This window comes from Pygocentrus nattereri, chromosome 7 (genome assembly GCF_015220715.1).
Source record: "Pygocentrus nattereri isolate fPygNat1 chromosome 7, fPygNat1.pri, whole genome shotgun sequence".
NCBI classification, from domain to species: domain Eukaryota; kingdom Metazoa; phylum Chordata; class Actinopteri; order Characiformes; family Serrasalmidae; genus Pygocentrus; species Pygocentrus nattereri.
Genome location: NC_051217.1, coordinates 40097356 through 40117454, shown reverse-complemented (window position 1 = coordinate 40117454; position 20099 = coordinate 40097356). Strand labels below are relative to the sequence as shown.

Sequence of the window (20099 nt, the reverse complement as noted above, 5' to 3'; positions counted from 1 at the left end):
CTCTGGAACTCCCTCGCACCTGACATCCGTAACATTGACTCTTTTCCTCTTTTCAAATCCAGTCTTAAAACTAATCTGTTCAAATTAGCCTACTCTCTCTGTTGATGTTTTTTTTTTTTTTTTTAACCCTACATTTTGTACAGTGTCCTTGAGTCTTGAGAAAGGTGCTTTTAAATTAAATTTATTATTATTATTATTATTATTATTATTATTATTATTATTATTCTATAGCAACAATTGGCAGCAGCTTTTGCAGCACTTGAGGGCTGTCCTGAAGTCGCTGAGATGGGCCAGCTCCACTGCTGCATTTACATGACTTTGCTCTTCCTTTTATCTTGCAGACAGATGCATCAGATAGAGGGCTTTGGGCCATTTTGCCCCACGTGTTGGAGAGGTAGGATCTTCCAGTGCTGTACATAAGTCAGAAGCTGTCACCTCAGCAGACTAAGTACAGCACTATTGAGGAATGTCTTACCATGAAATGGACAGTCCTCATTCTCTGTTATTACTTATTGAGATGCTCTTTCACCCGCTGTTCTGACCACACCCCTCTCTAGTGGATCCACCATATGAAAAATACCAACTCTACAGTCATCCATTGGCATCTAGCTCTACAACCCTTTAAATTTAAAGTTGCAGGCTGGGGCTCGGATGTGGGGGTACAACTGCCTGGCCTGAACAACTGCCTGGCCTGTGTCGAGCAGTGAGGATATATGGAAGAGGGGGCATTCTCATTTGGCTCTCAATGAAGGCGGTCGCACTTTTTCCCTCTCCCTTATCTCTCCTGCTTTGCTTCTACGGTTGTGTATAGTCTATTGTCTACACTTGAGAGACTCTCTCCATGCTGCTCTTCAAGCTAAGGAAAATGAATTTGATCAAATGGTCTCTCAACGCAATTGAAGCCATCTCCTCGACAAGAAGTCCAGGTTTGGGGGAACCAGCCTGTCCTGCCAGAACATTTGCAGCTGGCTACATGATGGACACGTGGGAGAGGTGGCGAGTCGTGTGCCTGGCGGCTCTTTCCATGGTGGACATTGAGGAGATCTACCTATTCGGAACCATGATTACATGTGTTTTGCTGATTGGTTTTGGCATTGCCCTGTGTTATCGCGAGATTCGGAAAATGAGGACACCTGTCCTCAGTCCCTTCATCATCTACATTTTACTCTGCTACATTTTAGTCAGTCATGTATAATGACCAGTTTGTTTTGTGTTCAAGTTCATTGTTATGCTTTGCTGTTATTGTTTTGCTGCATTTACCTCGTGTCGTTCTGTTTTAGATGTTTCTCATCGGAAATCATCTGAAGCTGAGCAACTAGTGAGACTCAAGTTTTACATTTTTAAATAAAGCTATATGAATGTCAGACAGATGTTTAGATTTGGCAGGTATTTCAAAGAAATATATTTCATGCAGTATTTATGGTAATACAGAAGAACAGATTGTTTAGGAACAAGAAACAAATTCCTCCAGAAGATCACTGCAGCGAGATGCTCTTTTATCCCTTCCCTCGTTCCCTCGACTCCTGCTGATTGTTGACTCTGCCTGGGACCCGTTCAAGGTTGTCTCCATGGCAATTTACTGTGTTATCACCTTAACTCCCTGCGGACTGAGACACCTGGACTGGGTTGCCAGGCGAAGTGCCTTCTCCAGGCCCCCCCAATACCCAACTCCCCTTCCCAACGCCTTCACCGCTTTTACCACCATGGTGTGGCTTGACGGGTCTTTGATCAGTGGCAAATATGGCTGCAGAACTGGATGGCTGCTTGCTGTGCTGGGTTTGTCTGCACCCCTCACTCCCACCCCCGTTGCGAGTCCTGGTCTCCGTGTTTTAACATATACTTATGTGTTTATGTTGCTGAGGTGTTTTGTTCTGTTCCCAAACTGTTTTCCCTTAGGAACATAGTCTGGGGGGAGTTTTTTTTCTCCTCCCCTTTCCCATGTATTCTGTATTCTGGATTTTTCCTCACTCCTGTCTTCCTGTCCATGTGTCGAATCAGTGTATGGAAGAGTAATACCAGTTTATGGAAGAATAGAGAGATGAGAAGGGAAGAAATGAAAGGAAAAGGTGCAGAAAAGTTATGGATGAGTGAAAAGAGTGAGGAAACAAGCTTAAAAAAGAAACTTGGAGTTGGTGCAACACTCATGTGTGGCAGTTTAGTTTATTTACTATGAAATGGATCTTACTAAAATTTTATTTGCGGCCTTGGTAAACATGCCCCGTACCAATTTTTTTGGAATGTGTTTCTGGCAACAAATTCAAAATGGGCATATCTTTTTCAGAAGCCAATGAAATGTCTTAGTTCAACATGATACATTGGAACTATTTTTAACTAAATACAGAGTTTCCACAATTTGTGTATCATTGCATTTTGATTTTAATTGAGACCAAATGAATGTAGTGTATCCAAAGTATGAAACCAAAAAAATTCTCTCTAGCATAAGGTCCTCTCCATATTACCCCTGCTATGTAAAATAACCTGGTCTATGCCTTGGAACCTAAAGGAGGAAATGGGATGTGAACAATTATTAAAGTTTCAAGGATAGGGGATAGGATAATTCATATCTTTGTGTCTAATATAACTTTTATGGTTACTAATTATTTGTTTAAAGGAGGGAATAGTTTTTCCAACATGATATTCCTCACATGGACATTTCAGCAGATAAACAACATTTTGAAATGTGTGTGATCATAAGTTACTTCATTAGTTCTCCAAGTATTATGATACTGGCCACAGTACCCACAAGTGTAGTTTACCTGTCTCCTCACTCTTGCAATGTAAAACAGATTGCATCAAGTTTCTTCATAAAGAGTTTTTACAGATGATGCATGTGGTTTCATTTTCTTCTTCAGAGCTGATAGAAAAAAGCTGCTTCATTTGCAATTTTTTGTGATATTCCATTATTCTTGTGAATTTAAAGTGACAAGTTGGAAACCTGGTGAATGTGGCCCTGACTGTGCTGGACAGGATACTATAGATGTCATGACAAAAGATTCTGTGCAAAATACAGCCCCAATAAACAGAACATATTACAATGCAAATAAATACAGATTTTCTGGAACATTATAAAGATTACATTTTGAGTTGTATGTGTCACTAACAGGACTTTAGACTGTTAAAACCAGGGTATTGTGTGAAGAGCAGCATTTTGAAAAAACTGAAGCTTATTTAAAGAAATTGTAGGAAAGCCAGCTAACAACACAATACAGTAATTTAATATAGACATTATAGAAGCATGTATGAGTGTTTAAACATCATGGGATGGCATATGTGTTATTTTTGTTTTGTTTATCAATTTAAACGAGTAGTTTTAGGAATGTCTAAATGGGAATCAAATGATAAGTGAGCATCACATATAACACTGTCCTTGACTGTAGCTTTAGGTTTTACAGAACAAATATCAAGCTCCTGAGTCAACAACCTTTTCTCAAGCAGGCTATTTCTGGTATGATAGAAATTAGGAGATAGTTTCTAGTCATCAAAGTTTTATTATGTTTAATTCTTCCATTCTTCCATCTCTCCATTACTGGAGATTTTTTAAGGACAGGTTTAACAATTAAAAAATGGGGGGGAAAAAAAAAAAAAAACCTTTGGGATATGGCCCAAACTGAATGAAAGATTTATGATGTTATGTAAGGGACCCCCTGATATTTCTTAATGGGGTCCCTTCAAAATTTCATGATGTCAAATATACTTAATAATGGTCTTAAAGGACATTTCTTATTTATTTTTTTGTTTTTGTATTTTACACTAGCCAAAAGCAAAAGTTATAGGAAAATGTAGTGTTCACAAAAAACAGTCATGCTGTTCTTGGGAATGGATATAATGCAAAAGAATCAAAAATTCTAAGTCAGATCTGTGGAAAACTGCCCATGGCCATGATTTCATATTTCATGGAGATAATGAGGCCTGTTGTTACTTCAGCTCAGCCCCTCAACCTTAAAAACACCAGAGAAACACAAAAACAAACGTCATATCCATCACTGCAATTCCCCAATTAAGACATAACCACGTGCCCAGAGTTTGAGCTCACACTCACAGAGCATCATCACAAAGTGGCTATTTAATGCAGCCGTCCTAGCCTTCAGGAACTACTGTGTGTAGCATGCAGCTCACTTTAAATCTGATGATATTTGTGTCAATGCTATGGATAACTGGGCACAGTCCAACAGCTTGTAAAGCTGACCCGGTCAACTGCAGGCTGTGGGCTGAACCCCGGTTACCTGATCTTTACATCGATGGAGATTTTGTGATTGGAGGGATTTTCTCTATGCATTACTACATGAGATCGGAGCAGAAAACCTACACCAGACAGCCGCTCCAGCTACAGTGCACTGGGAGGTGTGTCTGTGAGTGTGGAGTGAACAGTGTATAGAGAATAACAGAGAAATGATAATAATCAACATGATTGGCAGTCATGCGCAATTTATTGTGAGGTCTACAAATATGTGGTAAGAAAATTTAATTATGTGTAAATGTTTTTATGCTGTGTTTTTATACAGTATGAGTTTCAGGGAGCTGCGCTTTGTCCGCGCAATGGAATTCGCCATTCACGAAATCAACAACAGAACAGATCTCCTACCGGGAATCACGTTAGGATACCAGATACACGACTCGTGCGCTGAAGTGCCGATGACGATCAAAGCTGCTTTTCAGTTGGCCAACGGCATGGAACCATTTTTCAATGATACTGATTCCTGTTCAAAATCTGCAGCCGCCGCTGTTCCTGCTCTCGTAGGAGAGACTGCTTCTACACCATCAATGAGCATGGCGAGAATACTGGGACTCTTTGGAATTCCACAGGTGATTAAATCCTTAACTAAATTATATAATATTAAAGTTCCAACATGCTTTTGTTTGGGAGATTTAAATGGGTACATTTATAACTGAAGAGTCACATCATATTCCATAATGAACTAGAGTTCAATCAGGCTTCTGACATAACGCTCCGGTTTTTTTTTTCTGTAATGGGTTACAGGTGAGTCACTACGCAACCTGCGCATGTTTGAGCGACAAGCGTCAGTATCCCGCCTTCTTCAGGACCGTGCCTAGTGACTACCACCAAGCGGCCGCACTAGCGAGAATGGTCAAGCATTTCGGCTGGACATGGATTGGGGCAGTGCGCAGTGATTCAGACTATGGAAATAATGGAATGGCGTCGTTTCTAAAGGCTGCGCAGCAGGAGGGAATCTGTGTGGAGTACTCCGAGTCCTACTACAGAACACAACCGCGCAGTAAACTGGAGAGAGTGGCGAACGTCATCCGGACATCAACAGCCCGGGTAATAGTAGCGTTTCTTGCTTCAGGCGACCTGAGATTTCTGTTGGAGGAACTGGCAAAACAGCCGCCGCCTCCCATGCAGTGGATCGGCAGCGAATCCTGGATCATAGAAACAGAACTTTTGCGCTTTAACATGTGCGCTGGGGCGATAGGATTTGGGATCCCCCGCTCGGTGATTCCAGGTTTCCGTGAGTTTCTTCTGGATCTCTCTCCAGCACAAGCACTGAAATCTCCTCTGCTAACGGAGTTTTGGGAGAGCTCGTTCAGCTGTAGCCTAAAAGGCTCCTCAGAAGGCGCGCGGGAATGTGACGGCAGTGAGGATATCCGCGCGCTGCAGAACCCGTATACAGACACGTCGCAGCTGCGCGCGACTAACCTGGTGTATAAAGCTACGTATGCCATAGCGCATGCCATCCACGGTGTTATCTGTAATGACACGCAGTGCGACAAGAGCGCTAAATTCACACCATGGCAGGTATGAAACTGATACATTTACAGTCATGCCTTTAAACTGTGCCAAGAGTCTGAAGAGGTGGTTCTTTTTTTAAATTTTATTATTTTTTTTGAGCCACTGCAGATATTTCAGGAACTGAAAAGAGTAAACTTCACTACAAAGAATGGCTATCAGGTCTCTTTCGATTCCAGTGGTGATCCTGTGGCCATCTATGAGCTCATAAACTGGCAGTTCATGAAAGATGGTAGTTTGGATTTTGTGGCTGTGGGCCACTATGACGCATCCAGACCAAGAGGCCAGGAGTTCAGTATGAGCAGAGCTATCAGCTGGATGGGAAGACAGACTGAGGTACAGTATAGTACATGGTCCTCTACAACTAATGGTCTTGTATAAGATAGCCATCTGTCACAAATAGCAATAGTCTAGTTCTGTTTTTGCAACATACACATGTAATATGTACATTAATTAAACTCAATGGAATTGCAGTTACTTTCATTAAAAGATTATGCAATCATCAATTCAGATAAACTAAACTATATGCATGTCAAGCCCCTTTTTAGGGGTCCTCAAAAATCCTTAGCACCCCCAAAAATGAGAGTTAAAAAAGTCATTATTTTTTCTTTTTTTACTCTTGCCTTTAATAAGCAAATGTTATGATCCACTTTCTCTCTCCTACTCTCCCCCTATCCTGCTCTCCTCTAAGCCATGCAGTGGCTGTGCTGAGCACACGCACACACACACACACACGCACACACACACAAAATAACGAAATGTCCAATTTCTTTCCCAAACAACTATGTCATGGAATCTGACACATTCTAAAAAAGGCCACCAGTATTTTATTTCCAGTTTTAGTGATGTGTGTCAGGTTAATGAGGAAAAATGTTCACAAACAGATGATACTGCCCAAAAGAGGGAGTCCAAGAACAATGAACGATGAAGCTCACAGAACACAAGCTGACCCATAAAAGTTCCCATGGGAGGGCTGATCCTCATCTCTCTGAAATGGATTTTGAACAATGGCGGGCAGGGGCTCCACTGCAAGGATAGGTGGTGGTTAGGATACATTTGAATAGGAATAGGAAAAAGTATTCTTACATTCAAAGTTGATATTGAAAATGCTCTTCTACCAAAACATCTTAACATTTTAAAAATGTAATAATGTTCATGTGGACGAATGATGTAGAAATAAGTCAGATTTTGTGTTGTGAGTTAAAGTTTAGCATACTTGAATATCATTCTTGAATTCTAACAACTCAGCCTGATAAGTGATAACATTTCTAGCATTTCTAACATGCATATTTAAAATTGCCACAGGTTTTTGATGTTTAATATTTGTCTAATGTGTTTCAGGTGCCAAGATCTGTGTGCAGTGAGAGCTGTCCTGCAGGAACCAGGAAGGCTGTGCAGAAAGGAAAGCCAGTCTGCTGCTTTGACTGTATTCAATGTGCAGAAGGAGAGATCAGCAACAAGACAGGTTGTGTATCAAAATCCATAGTGGGGAAGAATATTTTAACAATGTCAAATAACTTTTTTTCTAATATTATTTTTTCCTGAAGATGCAAAAAAAAAATCATTTTGATATCAGTTTTAATTCAAACTCTTGTTTTGCTGGAAGCACTGAAGTGTGTTCTTTAGTTTGTGCTACTGTAATGCTCTTTAATAAGGAGCCTACTTAGAGCACTCGTTATCTAATAGAGCTTTCTTTGCTTTTTTAATATGTAGATTCTCTGAACTGTGTGCCCTGCCCTCCTGAGTTCTGGCCCAACACCCAGCGAGACAGCTGCCTCCCCAAGCCTGTGGAGTTCCTGTCCTGGGACGACACTCTGAGCATCATCTTGATAGTGTTCTCCATCTCTGGGGCCTTCATAGCTGTATGTGTGACTGCTGTTTTCTACAAACACAGAACGTCTCCCATCGTCCGAGCAAACAACTCAGAGCTGAGCTTCCTGCTGCTCTTCTCACTGACTCTGTGTTTCCTCTGCTCACTTACTTTCATTGGTCAGCCCTCTGAGTGGTCCTGTATGCTGCGCCATATAGCGTTTGGGATTACCTTCGTCCTCTGCATCTCCTGTGTTCTGGGGAAAACAATAGTGGTGTTAATGGCCTTCAGAGCTACACTTCCAGGCAGCAATGCTATGAAATGGTTTGGGCCTCCACAGCAGAGACTCAGTGTTCTCACCTTCACTCTCATACAGGTCCTTATTTGTGTTATTTGGTTGACAACATCACCTCCTTTCCCATTTAAAAATCTAAAGCACTACAAGGAAAGGATAATCCTGGAATGTGGATTAGGTTCAGCTATAGGTTTCTGGGCTGTGCTGGGTTATATAGGATTTCTGGCACTTGTGTGTTTTATTTTGGCTTTTCTAGCTCGGAAGCTGCCTGATAACTTTAATGAAGCCAAGTTCATCACATTCAGCATGCTCATATTCTGTGCAGTGTGGATTACCTTTATTCCATCTTATGTCAGCTCACCGGGGAAGTTCACTGTAGCTGTGGAGGTATTTGCTATTCTGGCCTCAAGCTTTAGTTTGTTTATTTGTATTTTTGCTCCAAAATGTTTTGTAATTGTTTTTCGACCAGAGCAGAACACTAAAAAACACCTCATGGGTAAAGTTCCCTCCAAGGCTCCCTGAAACCATCACACAAATGGTACAAAACACTGTGTTACCACTGTGCTATGTCAACTTTCCTGTTTATAAACACTTAATCATTATTTGGGGATTAAAGACACCAGTTACTGTAGTTTAAAAGCATATTATTTCCCATTCTTGCTTTCTATAACACTTAAGCTGCTCAACAATCTAGTCATCCTTGTCATTATGTTTCAAAAAGTGACCCATTTTCAGTGAGAGATAGGCAGGCAGGCCAGTCTAGAACCTACAGCCTCTTTCTGTGAAGTCATGCTTTTGTAACTTGTACAGAATTTGGCTTGGCATTGTCTTGCTGAAACAAGCAGAGATGTGCTTGACGGACCTACATATCTTCTAGATGGCAGAATCTGTTGCTCCAAAATATGCAGATATGCAAGTTGCCCATACTGTTGGGACAAACACCTAACACACCCTATTTCACTGTAAAAATGGTTGAGTTCAACATAAAAAAAAAAAAAACTACATGTACTAGTTTCATAACTTAAATAATTATATTGAATGAATAATCAATCCTTCAACGTATTTATTTAGGTTCAATAAAACCACTTAATTTACGTGTTACCACATGAAGTGATTTTTTTTTTTTCATTTGAATTGACAAGTCATTTTGGAGATATATTAAATATATTAAACAGTTTGGAATACTTATGATTAAAAAGTGGAAATTGCATTGAAAGATGTATTCCTAAGTATTTGTAAATATCAATAATTATTTGTTTGTTTACCTTACCTTAGCATTTCCATTTAAAATTTTGTGTAGACAGCTGACAGATATTGTTCAGTATACCCAACTTTGCATAAGGGGTGTTATGTGCTATTAACAAAGATATAGGCCCATGTACACACTTATATTTGTAAATATAAATTTACAAATAGTAACAATATATTGTAAATATATTGTTTAATACTTATATCCCTAAATCTCAAAACTTCCATCATACACTGTAAAACACACACTGTAAAAAGTGGCTGGTCAGATCCACTAAAAAAATACTTCATGTGGAAACAAGCAGTTGAAACTGATTTAAATTTTAATTCAACCTAAAAACTGCATTGATTTTAAAAATTGTTATTTCAAACTATTTATTTAGGTTGAATAAAACTTGTTTATTTCCTAGTTATTAAATGAGGTAATTTTTGAAAGTAGATCTGACCAGCCACTTTTCACAGTGCAACTCTTCAAGTCAACCTAAAATAATGATTTCACGTGGGACCAAGTAAATGAATTGGTTTTATTCAACCTACATACTTTAAATAAACTTTTTTGAGTTGAATAAAGCATTTTCAGGTTGATTTTTTACAGTGTAGATTAATTTTATAAATAAACAAATAAGTAAATAAATAAACGAATGAAATAATATGAAGCCCCTGCCAGGCTTACATTAAATGTCTTTGCAATCATTTCATTGTTTACATTCCATTATTCTGGGCATAATAGAGCCCCAACAGAAATAAATAAAATGTATTGCAAATGAAATATATGGAGATTTAAAGCTTTGAAGGATTAGTGGCTTTTGAAAGATCTGCTTAAAAATTACTTCATGTGGTAGCAAGTAAATTAACAAGTTTTATTTAACCCAAATAAATACATTGAATGAATCATTCAACCACAGTAATTTTTTGAGTTGAATAAAACTAGTTAATTTACTTGCTTCCACAAGAAGTATTTTTTTAAGTATATCTGATGAGACACTTTTACCAGTGTGGACTGTACAAAACCCTGGTTCAAGCAAAGGTACAAGCAGGAGCATTATGAACAAACTGAAGCTTATTTAAATATATAGTACAGCCAGCTAACAACACAAGTAATTCAATGTAGACATCATAAAAGCATGTACAAGCCCCTCAGCATCATGCATGGTTACCATGTGTGTTACATTTGCTACATTTTTCAAATGAAGTTTCAGAAATGTAGTTTATACGGCAATTAAATGATAAACCCGAGTCAAGTATTACACCAAGTTTTTAAAAGTAACTTGTTTAAAAACAAATGTGTATTTTGAGTACTTGTGCTGCTGAACCTGACGCAAATAAAAAGTATGTCTGTGTGTTCTCAACATAAAAATGAAAAACAATGTTGTTTGCAGATTACACCTCCAAGTTGCTGTAGGTAGAGTAAAAACAATAGGGGGGCCCAAAATGGAACTTTGTGGCACACCATACTACACACTTTTATGCTTTGAAAACTCGTAAATAATGCTAATATGCTGATAATGATGTCCCAAGTTGAATGACAGATTTATGATGCCACATTACGGCCCCCATAATATTTAATATTAATAGGCACCACTAGTTACTTCAGCTCAGCCTTTACTTTAATGACACTCTAAAACACTAGAGACTCACAAATACAAACACTATATTCATCATTGCAATTATCAAATGGATGTAACCTCTCCTCCTGAGTATCAGCTCACACCCATAGAGCCACATTACAAGGTGGATATTTGAACCCCTCACCATGGCCTTCAGAGGACTGGGATTTACTGCGAATGACAAGCAGCTTCAACTCTGATGAAATTTGCTTGGTCTTTATATGAATGGAGATTGTGATTTGGGGGGAACTTTCTTCATTCATTACTACATGTGTGACGTGGAGCGAGGAGGCAGATGCATATGCGGACATAAGAGAGATTTACTATGGGCAAATCAAAAATCAGGGTAGAGACTGTACAGGGTAATAGAGCCAACACAGATTGAATGGGGAGCAGACATGACAGACCAACAATAAGCAGGTTAAACCAACACACAGTAACCAGAACAACCAACAAAGACCAGCAAACACAGGGCTTAAATACACAGGGAAAAGGAGGGACAGGTGGAAAACAAGTGGAGACAATCAGGGGTGGAGTCATGAAAGGAGGGGACTAAACCAAAACAAATGCACATGGACAGGACTGGGAGGGGCCAATCTTGACAACATGAGATTAGAGCTGAACACCTACAGCCACAGTGCCCTGGGAGGCCTGACTGTGAGTGTGGAGTGAACAGTATATGGAGCATTTATGATAACAGGAAATATATAATATTTATAAGAAAAATAAACCGGTTTATAGAAAATCCATGGAAATTTATGGGACATATGTTTCACTGTAAATCCACAAAAATGTAGTTTGTGTTCCTAATTCTTATGAAGAGTATCATAAATTTACACACATGAAAAAAAAAGTAAAAAAAAAGAAGGTAAAGTTAATGTATTTTTCTGCCTATTTCAATACAACACGGAAAAGGTGCATATAAAATAGAACAGAATTGCCAAATATTGCACTGAAATGCTCAAGCTTGCTTGAGATATTTTTCTGACAAAAAAAAAAAATTAATTTGTTAATGGAAACAATTTGGCTTGATTAATACTGTAAATACATTAAAAAATAATATAATGTAAATTATTTGACCCTAAGTTTCTGCATTTGTGTTCATAATTTTTTAAAAATGACAAAGGCATACGTACAAGTGGAATGATGAAGAAATTAAAATGATGACTTATTTGCTTTTTTAACATCCCATTATTCTTGCAAATTTAAAGTGACAAGGTGGAAACCTGGTGAATGCGGCACTGACTGTTCTGGACAAGATACTTTTTAGATGCCACAACAAGAATTTCTGTGAATGAAAGAGCCTCAACAGCAATAAACAGAACATATTACATCACAAATACAGTAAATATAGATTTGCTGGAACATTATGAAGATTGCTTTTAGAGCTTTATAGTTCATTGATAAGACTTTGTCATCAAGAAGAAATTTAACAGGTTGCCAGTGTAGACTGTATTATACCAGGGTATTGTGTGAAGAGCAGCATTTTGAACTAACTGAATCTTATTTAAAGAGACTGCAGCACAGCGGCTAACACAACACAATAATTCAACGGAGACATTAAGGAAGCATGTATGAGTTTCTCATCACCATGTAGGGAAATGTCTAAATGAGAATCAAATGAAAAACCAGCATCTAATATTGCACCAAGCTCCCTGCCTGTTAAACAAACAAAACAACAACAAACAAACAAACAAACAAACAAACAAAAACAGAGTAAAACAAAATTCACAGTCAAAAAAATAAGGACAAAAAAAGTGTTACAAAGTGGTAGTAAAACAAATGCTAAATGATCATTAGCATTAATACAAATTCAAACTCCAAACTCATTGTTTGGACAACTATATATATATATATATATATATATATATATATATATATATATATATATACAAGTATTATGTTCAATTTTAATAATCATGAGTAAAACAGAGCAAATAAATCTTTAATCAACTGTTTATAAAAGATGGTTCTTGAAGAGTTCTTTAGTTAAGATTATGGTTCTAGATATAGAATATATACAGATAGAACTATGTGGACTCAAAGGTGAAATCATTCTTCAGATTAATGCAGAATATGCTGTATATGGTTGTATATAACATTTTTTAAAAATGATTATATAGCACCAAAAGGATTCTGCTATTGTTACAATGTCAAACTACTTTGTAGTCAATTTAAGACTTAATGTCTTTATTTCTATCCTTTAAGAGTAATTGTGCTATTAAACCCGACTAAACTAATAAGTATCTATTCTCAGCATGAATTTAATTCCACATTCTCCTAGGTCCTAGGTGCTGTAAGTGGAATAAAAACAATAGGGGTCCTGGAATGGAACTTTGTGGGACATCGTAATGCACTCTTCTATGCTCTCAAAATGTACCTTTAAGGCCGAAAAATTGGTAATAACCAATCAGACTAGTAAAGAAGTTGACCACCTATCCTACTAATTCTCAAAGCCCATTGATTTAAGTTTCATGATCAATAGTGTCAAATGCTGCACTCAGATCAAACAGTAGCCACAGTCTGAAGCCAGCAGCAAATAAACATTTTGACTAGTGATGAAACTGTATTATGATACTTCCTGATGCCTCATGGGAACACATCATGTATGTTATTCCTACTTTATTATTCTGAATGAAAAGTTGTTGAGTTAAAAAATAATGTAAAAAATGTTAAACTCATGTGGGGGTTAGGACAATGGAAATACCCAAAGATCAAAATTCAGTTTCTTTAGGAGAGGGTAAATGAGATATTTGGACCATGACCCAAGCTAAATCACATATTTATGATGTTAAGAAAGGCTTACTCTAATGTTTTATAATGAGGTCTCCCCAATATTTCATGTTTTTAACATTCATTTAAAGGGACACGCCTTCATCTTTTTTGTATTTTGGCAAAAAAAAAACATTTTGTGTTAAATATTCCACCTGCAAAAAATGGTAAAACAGTGCTGCCCCTCTCAGGACTGGAAATGACGCAAAGTAATTTCTGAATAGCAGGAAACTGAGAAACGCATTTTTATTTGTTTATTAATTTATTTTATCATCTTGCCTGCAGTTACATCATCAGCTCAGTCTCTCTGTTTATTTTAATGACACCCCTTGTTCCAGAGGCATACAAATTAAGTCATAACCACGCCTCCTGAGTCTGAGCTCACCCACAGGGAATTATTATGAGGTGAATATTTAAATGCAGTCACCCTGGCCTTCAGAGGGCTGGGCACTGCTGAGAATGCCATGCAGCCCACTTCAAGTCTACTGACTTTTGTGTCAATGCTTTGTATAACTGGGCTCCGTCCAGCAGCATGTAAAGCTGACCTACTCAGCTGCAGGTTGTGGGCTGAGCCTCAGATGCCTGTTTTTTCTATGAATGGAGACTTTGAGATTGGGGGGATTTTTTCTATTCATATTTACACGAGATCAGAGAAGAACACCTACGCCAGACAGCCACTCCAGCCACAGTGCTCTGGAAGGTCTGTCTGTGAGTGTGGAGTGAACTGTTGCAGAGAGAATGTCAGAGAAATTCTAGTAATCAAACGGTTATGTTTTGCACTCGTGCGCTAGTTATTGAATTAGTGACATCAGAAAATATTTAATGAATTCACACAATTTCTAATTTTGTCTAAATGTTTTTGTTTCTTCTGTTTCTGTACAGTATTAATCTCAGGGGGCTGCGCTTCGCTCGTGCCATGGAGTTCACCATCCACGAGATCAACAACAGAACAGATCTCCTGCCGGGAATCACGTTAGGATACCAGATACACGACTCGTGCTCTGAAGTACCGATGGCTGTAAAAGTTGCATTCCAGTTTGCAAACGGCATGGAACCATTTTACAATGAGACTGATTCCTGTTCAAAATCAGCAGCTGCAGCTGTTCCTGCTCTCATAGGAGATTCTTCTTCCACCCCATCAATGAGTATGGCCAGACTGCTGGGTCTTTTTGGAATTCCACAGGTGACTGTATTTAAAATTCCAGCGGGTTTTAGATGTTACTAAGGAGTAATATTATATACTGGAAACGAATTCATTCAGTTGTTTTAATGGCGATTCTTTTTCCTTTTCTACGCTGAATTACAGGTGAGTCACTACGCGACCTGCGCATGTCTGAGCGATAAGCTTCAATATCCATCCTTTCTCAGGACTGTGCCTAGTGACTACCACCAAGCGACCGCACTAGCAAGAATGGTAAAGCATTTCGGCTGGACATGGATTGGGGCAGTGCGCAGCGATACAGATTATGGAAATTATGGAATGGCGTCGTTTCTAAAGGCTGCGCAGGAGGAGGGAATCTGTGTGGAGTACTCCGAGTCCTACTACAGAACACAACCGCGCAGTAAACTGGAGAGAGTGGCGAACGTCATCCGGAGATCAACAGCCCGGGTAATAGTAACGTTTCTTGCTGCAAGCGACATAAAGTTTATTTTTGAAGAACTCACAAGGCAGCCGCCGCCTCCACTTCAGTGGATCGGCAGCGAAACTTGGATCATAGATCCAGATATTCTGCGCTTTAACATGTGCGCTGGGGCGATAGGATTTGGGATCCCCCGCTCGGTGATTCCAGGTCTTCGTGAGTTTCTTCTGGATCTCTCTCCAGCACAAGCACTGAAATCTCCTCTGCTAACGGAGTTTTGGGAGAGCTCGTTCAGCTGTAGCCTAAAAGGCTCCTCAGGGGGCGCGCGGGAATGTGATGGCAGTGAGGATATCCGCGCGCTGCAGAACGCATACACAGACACGTCACAGCTGCGCATCACTAACATGGTGTATAAAGCTACATATGCCATAGCGCATGCCATCCACGGTGTTATCTGTAGGCCTAATGACACGCAGTGCGACAAGAGCCCTAAATTCACACCATGGCAGGTACTGGTTAATTTAAAAAGTCTTTATTTTGATTTCAAATGATACTCTCTAATGATAAATTATTTTAAAAATGTGATTCAATGCTTTTAAACACTTGTTGCATACAGTTAATAGGAAAATAATTATAATTATTTATTTATTTATTTATTTTTTGTGTTCCACTGCAGATACTCGACCAGCTCAAGAAAGTGAACTTCACCACAAAGAATGGTTTTCAGGTCTCGTTTGATTCCAGTGGTGATCCTGTGGCCGTCTACGAGCTCATAAACTGGCAGGTTAAGAAAGATGGTGGTTTGGAAATTGTGGCTGTGGGCCACTACGACTCATTCAGACCAAGAGGCCAGGAGTTCAGTATGAGCAGAGCTATCAGCTGGATGGGAGGACAGACCGAGGTACAGTACAACACTTCATATATAGTCTTGAAAGGTTGCAACACTTTTTTGTCTCAGCCTCTGTGACTCAACATGTTATTTACGATATATTTGTGTTACATGTGTTTTTGTATTTGTGTTGCAGCATGACTATATATATATATATATATATATATATATATATATATATATATATATATATATATATATATATATATATATATATATATATATATGTATATATATAATTTGGCACCTTGGTAAAAAGACTGCCTGCCTTTTATTTCTACTTGTAGTAAAGCATGTCAGGTCGAGGTTTATTGAGTAGATATATTCACAGGCAGAGAAGGCAGTTAAGAGCGATGAAGCTTAGTGAACTGAAGCTGCCCATTCTAGCTCTGTTCCCGTGGGGAGGCTGAGTCACACGTTGCTTGAAATGGATCTTAAATAATGGCAAACAGGAGCTAAATTTCCCCGGAGGCTTATCTGGGCACGCGCCTATGCTCCACTACAGATATAGTTTGTGTTTGAGATACATAAGTGTTTTTTAAATATTCCTAAATTCAAATCAGAAAATAGTTGATATTGAGCCTATGAGTCTACCAAACATTCACATAACACTGTGGATGCGGATAAATAATCTAATAAAAATTTGTTTTGAGAGTTTACTATACTTGTGTGGGTTCATAAAAGAACTGTAAATTGTTCATTGACCAGTCCCGATATATTACATATTATAACCCACCCCATCATGACATTTCCAGCATTTTCAATATGCGTGCTTGAAATTAGCATAGCTTTTTGATATTTCTCTGATGTCTTTCAGGTTCCAAGATCTGTGTGCAGTGAGAGCTGTCCTCCAGGAACCAGGAAGGCTGTGCAGAAAGGAAAGCCAGTCTGCTGCTTTGACTGTATACCATGTGCAGAAGGACAGATCAGTAACAAGACAGGTTGGGTATCACAATATAAGGAGGAAGATTTTATATCAATGTTATCCTCGTGTTGCAAAAACAAAAAAAAAAAAAAAAAAAAAAAAAATGTTTTACTTTTTTTACACTTTTTCTGAAAACATTCACAGTCACTATATATATATATATTTTTTTTTTTTCATTCGTGGAGCTTGCGTACTGTAATTGTTCTTTAATAGGGCTTTACTTTTTTCTTAATCTCTTAGATGCTTTGAACTGTTTGCGCTGCCCTCCTGAGTTCTGGCCCAACATCCAGCGAGACAGTTGCCTCCCCAAGCCTGTGGAGTTCCTGTCCTGGGATGACACTCTGAGCATCATCCTGACTGCGTTCTCCATCATTGGGGCCTTCATAGCTGTATGTGTGACTGCTGTTTTCTACAAACACAGAACTTCTCCCATCGTCCGAGCAAACAACTCAGAGCTGAGCTTCCTGCTGCTCTTCTCACTGACTCTGTGTTTTCTCTGCTCTCTTACTTTCATTGGCCGGCCCTCTGAGTGGTCCTGTATGCTGCGTCACACAGCGTTTGGGATCACCTTCGTCCTCTGCATCTCCTGTGTTCTGGGAAAAACAGTAGTTGTGTTAATGGCCTTCAGAGCTACACTTCCAGGCAGTAATGCTATGAAATGGTTTGGGCCTCCACAGCAGAGACTCAGTGTTCTCACCTTCACTCTCATACAGGTCCTTATTTGTGTTATTTGGTTGACAACAGCACCTCCTCTGCCCTTCAAAAATCTAAAATACTACAAGGAAAGGATAATACTGGAATGTGCATTAGGTTCAGCTATAGGTTTCTGGGCTGTGCTGGGTTATATAGGGTTTCTTGCTCTTTTATGTTTTATTTTGGCTTTTCTTGCACGGAAGCTGCCTGACAACTTTAATGAAGCCAAGTTCATCACATTCAGCATGCTCATATTCTGTGCAGTGTGGGTTACCTTTATCCCAGCTTACGTCAGCTCTCCTGGAAAGTTCACTGTAGCTGTAGAGATATTTGCTATTCTGGCCTCAAGCTTTGGTTTAATTATTTGTATTTTTGCTCCTAAATGTTTTATAATTGTTTTTAGGCCAGAGCAGAATACCAAGAAGAAACTTATGGGTAAAGTTCCCTCCAAGGCTCTATGAAACCCTCATACAGATGGCATTATGAAAACCTCAGGTTAACTGTTGTTTTATGGTTGTCCTTTATTTTACTCAAATTAACATGTATCATTAACTTTATGAGCAATGAATGCTGTTTGAGTGATCAATATTTGATTGGATTTTAAAACCGTAGGATGTACAATGTATTTCTCATTTAGTCTTGAACAGAAAGTCGATTAAGCGTAGAGGCAACAATGCAAATATTCCATAAGATAAACATTTGTGTAGATTTAAGAGAATAACACATTTAAAATTAGTTATTGTAAATATTTTACATTACTTTCCTGCATATATGCTCTATAAGCATTTAACGTAAAGAAACAGTACTTCACTTGTAATTCTGTTGCCAGTGTTGGCTGATATTGTGTGTATCAGTTAATTACAAAGTTGTTAACCTTTTAAATATAAAACTTTTTGCTGGTAACTGGTAAACTGGCAGCTTCTCAGAGGACACATGGTTAACGATCAAATTTCCAAAAAAGTTGGGACACTGTACAAAATGTGAATAAAAACAACAAAAAAAATGATATGCTAATCATTTAAACCCTATATTTAACTGAAAATAGTACAAAGACATAATATCTTAGATATCTTACATATTTTGACTGGCAGTTCTAATATTTTTACATGTTCAAACTCTCTGCGCGGGGTAACGGGCGAAAATGGCGGCTCTAGTGACTGCAAGGAACTGCCCTTTCACCGCAAATCCACCGTCAAATTTATCAGTGACCTCCACTCCACCGTCACTTTAATTAGTGACCTCCACTCCACCGTCACTTTAATTAGTGACCTCCACTCCACCGTCACTTTTATTAGTGACCTCCACTCCACCGTCACTTTTATTAGCAACCTCCACACCACCGTCACATTTATTAGTGACCTCCACACCACCGTCACATTTATTAGTGACCTCCACTCCAGCGTCACTTTTATTAGCGACCTCAACTCCACCGTCACTTTTGTTAGCGAGCTCAACTCCACCGTCACTTTTATTAGCGACCTCAACTCCACCATCACTTTTATTAGCGACCTCAACTCCACCATCACTTTTATTAGCGACCCTTTCACCACCGTCAGTTTTATTAGCGACCTCAACTCCACCTTCACTTTTATTAGCGACCCTTACACCACCGTTGGTTTTATTAGCGACCTCAACTCCTCCGTCACTTTTAATAGCGACCTCAACTCCACCGGCACTTTTATTATCGACCTCAACTCCACCATCACTTTTATTAGCGACCTCAACTCCACCGTGACTTTTATTAGCGACCTCCACACCACCGTCACTTTTATTAGCGACCTCCACACCACCGTCACTTTTATTAGCGACCTCCACTCCACCATCACTTTTATTAGCGACCTCCACACCACCGTCACTTCACTGTCACTTTTATTAGCGACCTCAACTCCACCGTCTCTTTTATTAACGACCCTTACACCACCGTCAGTTTTATTAGCGACCTCAACTCCACCGTCACTTTTATTAGCGACCTCCACACCACCGTCACTTTTATTAGCGACCTCCACTCCACCATCACTTTTATTAGCGACCTCCACACCACCGTCACTTCACTGTCACTTTTATTAGCAACCTCAACTCCACTGTCACTTTTATTAGCAACCTCAACTCCACTGTCACTTTTATTAGCGACCTCCACTCCACCGTCAATTTTATTAGAAACTGTTACTTCACTGTCACTTTTATTAGCGACCTCCACACCACCGTCACTTCACTGTCACTTTTATTAGCAACCTCAACTCCACTGTCACTTTTATTAGCGACCTCAACTCCACCGTCACTTTTATTAGCGACCTCCACACCACCGTCACTTTTATTAGCGACCTCCACTCCACCATCACTTTTATTAGCGACCTCCACACCAACGTCACTTCACTGTCACTTTTATTAGGGTCCTCCACTCCACCGTCACTTTTATTAGCGACCTCCACACCACCGTCACTTCACTGTCACTTTTATTAGCGACCTCCACACCACTGTCACTTTTATTAGCAACCTCAACTCCACTGTCACTTTTATTAGCGACCTCCACTCCA

The 20099-nt window shown here is 39.1% G+C and overlaps 2 protein-coding genes across 2 annotated transcripts; both read left to right on the top strand.

Annotated features, from left to right (window-relative positions):
* Nucleotides 1-4141: 4141 nt before the first annotated feature.
* On the top strand, nt 4142-8373 carry LOC108434027 (extracellular calcium-sensing receptor-like). Its single transcript, XM_017708940.1, has 6 exons — nt 4142-4341; nt 4503-4803; nt 4979-5755; nt 5858-6082; nt 7088-7211; nt 7460-8373. The coding sequence occupies exons 1-6, from the start codon at nt 4142-4144 to the stop codon at nt 8371-8373; spliced, it is 2541 nt and encodes an 846-aa protein (XP_017564429.1).
* A 5569-nt stretch (nt 8374-13942) lies between these two features.
* On the top strand, nt 13943-18026 carry LOC108434026 (extracellular calcium-sensing receptor-like). Its single transcript, XM_037540177.1, has 6 exons — nt 13943-14178; nt 14361-14661; nt 14785-15567; nt 15735-15959; nt 16765-16888; nt 17113-18026. Exons 1-6 carry the CDS (start codon nt 13943-13945, stop codon nt 18024-18026), a joined length of 2583 nt encoding a protein of 860 aa, XP_037396074.1.
* Nucleotides 18027-20099: the final 2073 nt, after the last annotated feature.

Excerpts from the sequence above, each read along its gene's own strand:
- LOC108434026 (XM_037540177.1), top strand. The coding sequence starts at position 13,943 with ATGCAGCCCACTTCAAGTCTACTGACTTTTGTGTCAATGCTTTGTATA. Across the intron at positions 14,662-14,784 it reads GTCTTTTTGGAATTCCACAG|GTGAGTCACTACGCGACCTG; the intron begins GTGACTGTATTT and ends GCTGAATTACAG. Across the intron at positions 15,568-15,734 it reads CTAAATTCACACCATGGCAG|ATACTCGACCAGCTCAAGAA; the intron begins GTACTGGTTAAT and ends GTTCCACTGCAG.
- LOC108434027 (XM_017708940.1), top strand. The coding sequence starts at position 4,142 with ATGCTATGGATAACTGGGCACAGTCCAACAGCTTGTAAAGCTGACCCG. Across the intron at positions 5,756-5,857 it reads CTAAATTCACACCATGGCAG|ATATTTCAGGAACTGAAAAG; the intron begins GTATGAAACTGA and ends GAGCCACTGCAG. Across the intron at positions 7,212-7,459 it reads AGAGATCAGCAACAAGACAG|ATTCTCTGAACTGTGTGCCC; the intron begins GTTGTGTATCAA and ends TTTAATATGTAG.